General features: G+C 40.3%; 1 protein-coding gene across 2 annotated transcripts in view; it reads left to right on the forward strand.

Annotated features, from left to right (window-relative positions):
- STK31 (serine/threonine kinase 31) overlaps nucleotides 1-12,245 on the forward strand; it is an 86,994-nt gene that overhangs the window by 12,142 nt on the left and 62,607 nt on the right. For both annotated transcript variants that reach the window (XM_062178932.1, XM_062178933.1), the window contains exons 7-8: nucleotides 5,378-5,736; nucleotides 7,674-7,848. In XM_062178932.1, coding sequence (XP_062034916.1) covers nucleotides 5,378-5,736; nucleotides 7,674-7,848 — 534 coding nt within the window. The remainder of the gene's footprint in view (nucleotides 1-5,377; nucleotides 5,737-7,673; nucleotides 7,849-12,245) is intronic.

Raw genomic sequence — 12,245 nt, forward strand, 5'->3', positions numbered from 1 at the left:
TTCTTGTGGTGAGTGGTAGTGCTGGTGAGGGACATTTCATTGCAAATAATCAGACTTGTAAATGTTATTTAGCAGCTCAACTAACTTAGGTGAAAAATGGTTTAATCAGTGTTATGAGGAGGAGTGATTAAAATTTGGGAACTTTGTATTTGCCCCTTTTTTTGTTTATTTTGAGAATTTTACAGATATGTTGGCTGTTATTTTGTCTGCACTATAGTTATTTACAAGCGACATTTCTGTATGTAGAATCAGACTTTCACACATGAACAAAAATGTAGATACTGTTGTAATGTTATGCCCTAAGTTTTGGCTTGAAGTCTAAAGTTTATTATTATTATTATTATTGTTTTTAAAGATTTATTTATTTACTATAAAGTCAGAGTTACATGGAGAGGAGAGGCAGAGAGAGAGAGAAAGAGAGAGAGAGGTCTTCCATCTGATAATTCACTCCCCAATTGGCCGCAATGGCTGGAGCTGCGCTGATCCGAAGCCAGAAGCCAGGAGCTTCTTCTGGGTCTCCCACATGGGTGCAGGGGCCCAAGGACTTGGGCCATCTTCTACTGCTTTCCTAGACCGTAGCAGAGAGCTGGATTGGAAGTGGAGCAGCCGGGGCTCGAACCGGCACCCATATGGGATGCTGGCGCTTCAGACCAGGGTGTTAATCCTCTGCGGCACAGCACTGGCCCCTAAAGTATATTATTTCCTTCTTTGATATAAAGGTATTGACCAAGATAGTGGCTTAATTTGGATTTCCTGGATGCCTAGAACTGTACAGTTTTAAATTGATCTGCTCCTACGTTATTTACAGATGAGAAATTCTTCTGGTCTAGAAGTATTAAATGGTATATTTCGAGTCATATAGCTAAAGGGCAGAGCCAGGGCTAAAACTCAAGTCCATTGCTATTTTCATAATGAGATGATGTACATATTCATGTTTATGGAAACAAACACAAATTAAAGACATGTTTAGAAGTTAAGTTTTACTCTGTTTTGGCCTGGGAAAGCAGTGGAGAATGGCCCAGCTCCAGCAATTGTGGCCATTTGGGGAGTTAACCAGTGGAAGGAAGACCTTTCTCTTTGTCTCTCCCTCTCACTGTCTGAAACTCTACCTTTCCAATAAATAAATATAAACTTTAAAAAGAAAAATTAAAAAAGTTAAGTTTTGCAACTGAACTAGTAAACATCAGGTAAGAATGTTTTCAAATACTTCATGGCTTCTTTCTAGGTGGCACTGTATACAAACATTGTATTTAGATGCTTAAAAAGATCTTTGATTAGAGTTGAGCCAATTGGCAAACTGAATGTTTTCTAGAAAAAGAAAAAAAAGTTATTCTTGAATATCTCTGATTAGAATGGCATGTTTAGTCATTAATTCTCAGTCTAAGGCTCAGATGTGATCTCTATGACGTCTGTCCCCTTGCAGTTTCAGCCACTCACTGTAAAAGTTGTTAACTTTTCCTTTCCCCACAAGATAGGGAGTTCAGTGGAGTTAAGTATTTTATCTGTTTTTTTTTTTTTTTTTCTCCTATACCCGGTCTCCCTGCTTATTAGGAGTTAGATGAGCATCCATCGTGTCTAGCATTGGAGTACAGTCAGGATTCAGTCAAAGCAAACCGTTAGCACACTTTTTAGCTTTGACATTCATGTTACAGCGCAGTTGAAATTGATATTCAGGATGATCAGTTTAAATTACTGGGGATCAGATGAAGGTTAAAGTGTTCCTAAATTCCATTCTTTAAAAATTATTTGTAGAATCAGAGAATGAGAGAGGTTAGAATTTAGACTTAACAGTTTAGTGGCCTTTTAGTCTATTTTCTAGGCTTTGAATAAAGCTTACCAGTTTGGGAACAGGATGAAATGTATCTTGGAGGGGTGACAGTAATTTTTTAATGAACATTGAAAGCTTTCATGTTCTAAATCAATGAGCAGATTTATTTAAAAGGTAAATTTTATGTTTTAAATTTTATTTTGTAACTTCTAAATTTCTAAGTTATGTTTAAAAGTACATGTATATGTATCTCCAGCTCAAGGTATTCAATGGAAAATATATTTCTTATGATAAAAGTTAAAATTTTGACATTTATAAAAGAATACATGGCATATATGTTAATGGTAAAGTGTAGTATTAAAATACCCATGTGTCATCTATCTTTTCATCAATTTTGTTAGAAATGAGAACTAAGTTTTTATAGAAAGCTTTTATTTAATAAATTAAAATTTCATTAGTACAACTTTTGGATTATAGCAGTTCTTCCCCCATACCCACCCTCCCACCTCCAAACCATCCTACCTCCTACTCCCTCTCTCATCCCATTCTTCATTAAAATTCATTTTTAATTATCTTTATATACAGAAGATCAACTCTATACTAAGTAAAGATTACAACAGGAGAACTCATTTATTTATTTATTTGAAAGATAGAGTTACACAGAGGCAGAAAGACAGAGAGGTCTTCCATCTGCTGGTTTGCTTCCCAGATGGCTGCAATGGCCAGAGCTGGGCTGATCTAAAGCCAGGTGCCAGGAGCTTCTTCCGGCCTCCTATGTGGGTGCAGAGGCTCAAAGACTTGGGCTATCTTCTACTGCTTTCCCAGGCCATAGCAGAGAGCTGGATCAGAAGTGGAGCAGCCAGGACTCGAACCGGTGCCCATGTGGCATACTGGCACTGCAGGTGGCGGCTTTACCTGCTACGCCACAGCGCTGACCCCGAGAACTCATTTTGAGTTTTCTGTTCTGTATTTATGGTTATATTATTTGGGGGAGAATCTGGTTGAAAACTTTGTGCTAATTGTTTTTAGTTACCATAACCAAAAGAAATTTGACTTCAAAGAGAAACCTAAAGCTTAGACTTCTTCATTTACAATTCCTTTAAATAAATAGAGAGTAAGTGAGCCAACTCAAGCTGTCTCATACCCTCGTTCACTTCCCAAATGCCCTTGTCAGTCAGGAGTAGGCTAGGCCAAAGCCATAACATGGGAACTCAATTGAGTTTCTCATGTGTGGTGGAAGGGACACAAATTCTTGAGCCATCATCTACTGTTCCTTTGGGTACCCATTAACAGGAAACTGGAATTGGGAGTGGAATAGGGAATTGAACCCAAGCCCTCCAATATGGGATGTGGATGCCTGAGTAGCATTTCAACCACTTGGCCAAACTCCGACGCTCATTTCTGTAAAGAACAGTGAAACTTTATAACATTTAACTTGAGATAATTGGAATTTTTGTAGAAAGTAGATTTTTTCTATTTGTTGCTTGAAAACAGTTTCTTGAAATACTAATTCCATAAGGCAAACAGTTGTGCGTGAATTTTATCTTAGATAGACCTTCAACAATAATGGTTGAAACCAAGGATTTTATGTGGAAGAAGTTAAGCAGAAAAGTACATCTGCCTGTTGTCTTCATGTGACAAGTGCAGTGGGTCACAGTCTGAGTTTGTTGGCTTTGTCTGCTTGATCCAGTTTGGTTGGTGATACATTCTGAAACACATTTAGTGTTGGTGTTCTGGTGAATTCAAGCCTCTTGATATAATGTGTATTTCTAAGTTTTATTTTCAAAATTTATGAAGGTCATGTTTTGTGAACCTGAAATACATTGTTATTTTGGCTAGTAGATTAAAAAAACTATTTTTTCTGATTTCTTTGTTTTTAGTAGTGATGTCCAGTGATCTTTGAGGATATATGAGGGGGTTTCATAACGCCCATGGAAATTGGAGTTAAAAGATAATGCTTGGGGGTGGGGACATTTGTCTTAGTGGTTCTGAGAGTAGATAAGGCAGCTATGTCGCACATCAGAGTACTTGGGTTACACACTTAGCTCTGGCTCCTGACTCCAGCTTCCTGCTCAGGACCCTGGGAGACAGCAGTAATTGATCAAGTAACTGGGTTCCTGCTACCTACGTGGGCAGCTTGGATTGTGTTCCCAACTCCGAACTTTGACCTGCCTGATCTTGGCCATTGTGAACATTTGGGAAGTGAGCTAGTTGGTGGGAGCTCTCTCTCTCTGACTCTCAAATAAATGAATTAATAATAAAAACAAGATAATGAGAGTTTTCCATGAACTTTTTAGAGCCCCCATAGAATTTGAATCTCCTCCTGTACCCCACCGGATGTATCCTTCTAGGCCCAGTGGTTCTTTTTTTTTTTTTTTAAATTCTTTTAAGATTTTTTAAAAAATTTACTTGAAAGGTAAAGTTACAGAGAGAGGAGAAGAGGCAGAGAGAGAGAGAGAGAGAGATTGATCGATCAATCAATCGATCGATCTTCCATCCACTAGTCTGCTCCCACAATGGCTGCAACGGCCGGGGCTAGGCCAGGCTGAAGCCAGGAGCCTGGAGCTCCTGTGCAGGGCCCAAGCACTTGGACTGCCTGCTGCTTTCCCGGGCCGTTAGCAGGGAGCTGGATCTGAAGCGGAGCAGCTGGGACTCGAACCAGCGCTGACATGGGATGCTGGCCTCACAGACAGAGGCTTAACCCACTCACGACTCCACAATGCTATAGGCCCAGTGGTTCTTAACCTACTGTTAGATTGTATCATAATAAAATAATTTTCTTTGCAATTCTGTGAATCTTATGCATTTAAAAACATTAATTTGAGATGGCATCCAAAACATCAGGTTGGTGAAAGGGCCATAGCGCAAAAATGTTAAGAACTATGTAGCTGTCATTTCTACCCTCTGTACTGCCATATAATAATGAATGAATAGAAATAGTATCATTTGGTTTCTTGGATCTTGAAAGTTTTTCAAACTTTTTCCTTTTTTTAAGAATGTGGCCACCTTATAGTTTCTAGTTTTTAGTTGGGTCCTTACACTCTTGTTTTTCTGATTATTAGTGGTATGATTTGCTTTATTTGCAAAATTTTTTTCATATTTATCAATTGGTTATATAGGTAAAAATAGAGTTACTTTTTCTGAGAGATATGATCCATGGGTTTAATCAAGGAAACGTGGATCAGTAAATCTGAACAGTACCTATCCATTTTGTGTTTTAAGTTTATGTTTTATATATTCTGAAAAAGTAGTTTCCTTTATATTACAGAGTGAAAATCAGGACAGGAACTTTGAGAGATTTAGGAAGTAAAGAGTAATTAGAGTGTATCAAGGTAATTTTAGGAATTACAGCTTATGGAGGAATAGACGTGTTCTTACTCAAATTGAGTCTCAAGATATCTTCTATTTTTTTAGGTACTCAATTCAAAAGTTAGCCAGCACCTCATTTAGTAAGCACATTTGCATGTAGCCAACAAGAAGGTAAGATCAGTGATGCAAGGATGTTAGAATGAAGAGATAAGATGCTTGGGAAAAATGGGTAGAAACAAAATAAACAAAGAGAAGCATGTTGTTGTCCCTGGCTTATGTCTTCTTTCCTATCTTTCTTAGGGAAGAACCTTTTTGGGGAGCTTGATTTTTGAAAAAGAAATTAAAATGAGGATCAAAGCAACCTCTCAGGATGGAACGGTCATTGCTCAGGCTGAGTATGGCAGCGTGGATATAGGGGAAGAGGTGGCTAAGAAGGGATTTGCAGAAAAATGCAAACTCACCTCCAGCACTAACATCTGTGAAGAAAAAAAGTCAGATCCTGCTCAGCTTGCACTAAGGAACCTCAAAAGCCCCATTCCGTTATGGGGGCATAGATCAAACCAGTCAAACTTCAGCAGGCCAAAGCCACGCTTAAGTGGGAGGCTGACAGTTGACTTGAAGAATGAAAGTGATGCGGGAAACCACGTGACATTTCCAAAGTAAGACTGTGGTTTTCAGTTTTAGGTAATGTTAATTCATAGTTGGGATCTTTTTAAAGGTAGAACAGAAGTTAAGGCGTGTGCTTTGTCAGTGATTTTGAGAGAAGGTTCAGATTATTTTTTTTTCAAACATATAGACCTCTTCTTTAGCAGGAATATTTTTGTTAAAAGCCATTTTAAAAGAAAAAACATCATTCCTGAATTGTTTGAAGTTCACATTAATATTTTTATGCTCTTTTGAATACATTTATAAAAAATCTAGCCCTTAATCTAAATTATTCTGGCAATACCAGAATTTTAAATAAGATCTGAACATTTTCTTGTGGTTTTTGGATATTTTAACAAATTTCAGGGAATCGTCTTTTAACAAAAGGGAGGCTTTTTGCTTTTCTTATAAAAACTTGATCTTGATAGAATTTTATGATTTCAAGGGTGGCCCACTTCTTAGATAATTACAAAACTTATTTACTTATTATTTATTTTAAAGACAGAGATCTCCTATCCACTAGTTCACTCCTCAAATGCTTGTAACAGTCAGGCATGGGCCAGGCTGAAGCCAGGATCGAGGAACTCCATTTAGGTCTCATGAGGGTAGAAGGTACCCAAGTACTTGCACACCTCCCAGAGTGTGCATTAGTAGGAAGCTGGAATGGAGAATGAAGCTGGGACTTGAACCCCTGTACTCTGACAAGAGATGTGGATGTCCCAACTGACAGTTGAGCTGCTGTGCCAGGCTCCTACCCCTCGGTAATTTTGAATTATCAACTTAAAGAGGAAGCCAGATTTGGTATTTGTATGTACCAAAACATTCTTCTGTTTTACGATCCCAACCATGGTGCCGTGTCTTGGGTGATATAACTGTTTGATGGAATCTTATCAGCATGTTAGGAATTAAACTGTGAAAGAGAGCAGGGGATCATGGGAAGGGGGACTTGGAAGGAACTGATACAAAAAGCTTTTTAATTTTGTTCTCTGGAGTGGGATAGTGCTGTGAGGAAGTTGGAATATATATTTTTTGAGAGTTGTAGGAGTTTTTTTTTTTTTTTTTTTTTGACAGGCAGAGTGGACAGTGAGAGAGAGAGACAGAGAGAAAGGTCTTCCTTTGCCGTTGGTTTACCCTCCAATGGCCGCTGCAGCCAGCGCGCTGTGGCCGGTGCACCACGCTGATCCGATGGCAGGAGCCAGGTGCTTCTCCTGGTCTCCCACGGGGTGCAGGGCCCAAGCACTTGGACCATCCTCCACTGCACTCCCGGGCCATAGCAGAGAGCTGGCCTGGAAGAGGGGCAACCGGGACAGAATCCGGCGCCCCGACTGGGACTAGAACCCGCTAGGTGGAGGATTAGTCTATTGAGCCATGGCGCTGGCCCAGGAGTTGTTTTTGAAGTATGACTTCACTTACGCAATCTAGTTTGTGTGAAACTTTTAAAATGTTCAGCTAGGCTAAGATTTTAGTTTTTAAACTAATTTTAAATATATATTATGTGGCCGGCGCCGTGGCTCAACAGGCTAATCCTCTGCCTTGTGGCGCCGGCACACCGGGTTCTAGTCCCGGTCGGGGCGCTGGATTCTGTCCCGGTTGCCCCTCATCCAGGCCAGCTCTCTGCTGTGGCCCGGGAGTGCAGTGGACGATGGCCCAAGAGCTTGGGTCCTGCACCCCATGGGAGACCTGGAGGAGGCACCTGGTTCCCAGCTTCGGATCAGCGCGGTGCGCTGGCCTCAGCGCGCCAGCCGCGGCGGCCTTTGGAGGGTGAACCAACGGCAGAGGAAGACCTTTCTCTTTGTCTCTCTCTCTCACACTGTCCACTCTGCCTGTCAAAAATAAATAAATAAATAAATAAATAAATATATTATGTGATAATTTAGTTTAGGCTTGTTATCTCTATTTGCTTTGTACAGCTTGCTTTTTAAAATAAATGAATTTGTTTTATTATTAATAGGGAAAGTTTGCCTGTTGGTGACTTTAAGTTAGGGTCTAATGTCAGCCTGGCAAAAATTAAACAGGATCAGAAACTGATTGAAGAAAATGAAAAGCTTAAGACAGAGAAGGAGGTTCTTCTTGAAAGTTACAAGGCGTTAGAATCTAAAGTAGAGCAGACTGCCCAGGAGCTGCAGGTACGTTCAGTGCCTTCAGGTAAGGAGTGTCTGGTTGGGAACCCTGCATACTGCATGTGCTTCTTCCCCAACCCCACTGTTCTCCCATCTCTCTCCTCTGCGCCTCTCTTCCTCCTTTCCTTCTCTCCCTGCCTCTCTCCTTCTATACTTCTGCTCTCTCTTTATCTCTTTCTTGCTGTCATTTTTTTTCTTTCTTTTTCCTTCCTCTTCTCTCCTCCTTTCTTTATGGTTATTATAGGTGGAATTTTTCCTGCACTTCAGACTGTCCTTGAATTTCATTGGGTGTTTGAAAGTTTAATAATTTCTCATTTATATTTCATGTTCTTCTAAAAACTTTTAAATATGGAAATTTTAAGTTTCCAAAAGGAGATAAATAATTAATCCTCGTGTATTTATCACTCAGTTTTCATAATTGTTAAACATTTAAACATATGGACAAATCCTGTTTTCTATTAAATTTTAAATCACATAGAAACTATACATATGTTTATGGGATACCATGTGATTTTTTTTATATACATTGTGTAATGTTCAGTCAGGGTAAATATCTCCTCAAACATTTAGCATTTCTTTGTGGTGAAAATATCCCAAACTCCACCTTGTAGTTTTTAAAATAGGGAAATATACATTAACATTATCTATAGTCATCATGTTGTGTAATAGTACCCTAGAACATCTTACTCCTATCTAGCTATAACTTAGTGCCTGTTAATCAACCTTTCCCCATCCCTCTCTCTCCCCTTGCCTTTCTAGCCTCTGGTAGCCTTCATTATGCTTTTAACTACTGTGAGATCACCATTCTTTATTTCTTTTTCTCTTTCTTTTTTTTCCCCCTCCCCTCCCCTGCTTCTCCCTGCCCCTTCTCCTCCCTTCCTTTCCTCTCTCCTTCCCCTTCCTTCCCTTTTTTTTTCTTAGATTCCACACGAGTAGTGAGATATTTGTGTTTCTGTGCTTGCTTATTTCACTTAACACAGCAACCTCCAGTCCTATCCATATTGTTGTAAATGACAAGATTGTGTTTTTAAATGGCTGAGTGGTAGTCCCTTGTGTATGTTCAGCACCTTTCTTTATCCACTCAAAGGTGGATGGATGGTTGGGTTGTTTCCTTTTCTTAACTGTAGTGAAGAGTGCTGCAGTCAACATGAAAGTACAAATATCTCTTCCACGAGATTCCATTCCTTTGGCTGTATATCCAGGAGTGAATCGTATGGTAGTTCCAGTTTCAGCTTTGAAGAGCTCCACACTGCTTTCCACAACTGTACCAGCTTACATTCCCACCAACAGTACACAAGCTTACACTGCTCTTCACCCCTTACCAGCGTTTGTTAGGTTTTGTCTTTTTGATGTCTTGTTCTAAAAAAAATTATTTGAAAAGCAGATCGACAGAGAGGGAGTGAGGGATTTTTCCATCTGCTGCTTCACTATACAAATGGCCATAACTATTGGGCCTGGGTTAGGCCAAAGTCAGGAACCTAGAACTCCATCCTATCTCCATGTGGGCACTGTGGTAGTTTTTGCTGCTTTCCAGGTGCATTATCAGGGAGCTGGATTGGAAGCAGGAGCAGCTGGGACTCCATGCTGCCGTCCTACATGGGTAGTAGGAATCCAAGCACTTGGGCCATCTTCTGCTGCATTCTCAGGCGGGTTAGCAGGAAACTGGATTCAAGTGGAGTATGCAGGACTTGAACCAGTGCTCAAATGGGTTGCTGCATTGCAGGCAGTGGCTTAACCCACTGCTCCACAACACTGGCTCAATGAAGGACCCTTATGGGGGAGAGGGACAAGAAACTAGGCCTGGGCAAATATCGGGCTTCTTAAGAGGTTAGATGTTCCCCAGAGTCCAGCGGGCAGGACGTTCTCTGGGAAGGAAAAGTCAATCCCCTTCAGAGAACCTCTAGGCATGCCCAGAGCAGAGCTGCCACTCCCCTTCGGAGAGTCTCTAGGCACTCTCCCTCAGCACTCTCCCTCAGCACTCTCCCTCAGCACGTTCCCTCAGCACTCTCCCTCAGCATTCTCCGGTATGCTAATTGTCCCTCTGAACTGACCAATCCTACGCATGCGCATTAGGAATATGCTAATTCGTTGCCTATATAACCTGTGTGAAACTGCCGCTCAGGGCTCCTCACTGCTTGAGGTGGGGGCCCGTTTGCGCAAACGTTCAATAAAAACCTCGTGCTTTTTGCATCAACTGGTCTGGAGTCTGGATCTTTGGGCGTCCTCTCGAGCAAGTGGGCATCTCTGCAACTGAGAGGTCCAACATCCTGTTCCTTGGTATCAGAGAGCATATTCTGTGATTTTAGTCCTTTTAAGGTTATTGTGGTTTGTTTTATTATCCTATGTGTATTCGGTCTTTGGAAACGATTCATACATTCTTAGAAATTTTGTGTGTTCTACAGTTTTTGGCAGAGGTATTTTATAAATGTTAATTAGATCTACTTGGTTAATATTTTTTGGGTCTTTTATATCCTGATTTTCTGTCTCCTTGTTTCATCATTTACTGAGAGAAAAGTGTTATAATCATCAGATATTACTGTGACTTTGTTTCTCCCTTATGTTTTATTAGTTTTTATTTTATAACTTTAAAGCCCTGCTGTTAGGAATATACATACATATAATTGTATCTTTGTGATAAATTGATCTATTTATCTTTATGATGTCCCTCTTTGACACTTGGAAATAGTCCATGTCCTAAACTCTATGTTTTTGGTATTAATATAGCTTTATTTTCATGGTGTATCTTCTCTATCCTTTAACTTTGATTTCCTTCTTTGGGTCTCATAAGTGTTTTTTGTAAGCAGCATTTAGTTGAATGTAGGCTCTTTCATTCTAGATGGAAAATCTTAATTTTTTTTATTGGGGATGCTTAGCTCATTTTCTCTTTTTTTTTTTTGTTTTTTTAAGATTGATTTATTTATTTGAAAGTCAAAGTTATAAAGAGAGGGGAGGCAGAAAGAGAGAGAGAGAGGTCTTCCACCTGCTTGTTCATTTCCCAGTTGGCCACAATGGCCAGAGCCACGTCGATCTAAGCCGGGAGCTTTTTCTGGGTTTCCCACATGGGTGCAGGGCCCAAAGACTTGGGCCATCTTCTACTGCTTTCCCAGGCCATAGCAGAGAGCTGGATCAGAAGAGGAGCAGCTGGGACTTGAACTGGTGCCCATATCGGATGCTGACACTGCAGGCCGCGGCTTTACCTGCTGCGTCACAGTGCTGGCCCCTTAGCTCATTTTCATTTAACGTAATTATTGATGTGCTTGGGTTTAAATCTGCCATCTTTTCTCTTTGTTTTAAGAACCATATTCATTATTCATTATGAGATTTCTGTTCTGTTTGTTTTTGCAAGTGGAGTATGAATTCAAGACAGTTGAGAATCAATATGAGTTCACAGTTCTGTTAGATTTAAATAGTTCTGTCCCTCAGTATTTTATAGTTCTCATCCATATATAATTCATTAGCAATTTTATTAAACCTTGTTTTCATGGAGTCTTAACACAGTTTAAACACAGTTTTCAAGGATTCAAAAACTTTTCATTTTCCTCCTGTTTCTTAGATTTTTTTGGGACTATTACAGCAAGCACAGTAAATATATACAGATTTAGGAATGAATATAGCTGATTTTTCATGGTCATCCTACTCAGCAAGTGGGAGCCAAAGGGTGTAAGCATAGCCTAATATTAATGAACATTCAGTGTATTCTTGTCCTGTCTCTCTGTTTCTCTCTAGCATTGGAGAAAACAGGACTGGAGAGCATATTGTTGAAATATTAAGTTCTGCGTAATTGTTGTTTGGAGCATAATTAGCATAAAATTTCCATGTCTTTATATTACTGCTCCATACATTTTTTTTTTTTTTTGGACAGGCAAAGTGGATAGTGAAAGAGAGAGACAGAGAGAAAGGTCTTCCTTTGCCGTTGGTTCACCCTCCAATGGCTGCTGCGGCCAGTGCATCACGCTGATCCGAAGCCAGGAGCCAGGTGCTACTCCTGGTCTCCCATGCGGGTGCAGGGCCCAAGCACTTGGGCCATCCTCCACTGTACTCCCAGGGCCATAGCAGAGAGCTGGCCTGGAAGAGGGGCAGCCGGGACAGACTCCGGCGCCCCAACCGGGACTAGAACCCGGTGTGCCAGTGCCGCAAGGCGGAGGATTAGCCTGTTAAGCCATGGTGCCAGCCTGCTCCATACATTATTTAAGATAATCATAGAGACATGTAATTTAGGTACTACTCAAAATCTGGGAGTTAACTTTGCCTTAGGTGAGGAAATGATTTTGACTTCTTTGTATTGCAAAATGACAAAAGACTTCTTCATGTAACAAATTGTCATTGATAATCATTAGGAGTCTTTCATTTTTATGGAGACCTTTTATGTACTTAAAAAATCTAAGTCTTAGGAGCCAGCGCCG

The sequence above is a fragment of the Lepus europaeus genome, chromosome 20, assembly GCF_033115175.1.
Source record: "Lepus europaeus isolate LE1 chromosome 20, mLepTim1.pri, whole genome shotgun sequence".
Classification (NCBI taxonomy): Eukaryota; Metazoa; Chordata; class Mammalia; order Lagomorpha; family Leporidae; genus Lepus; species Lepus europaeus.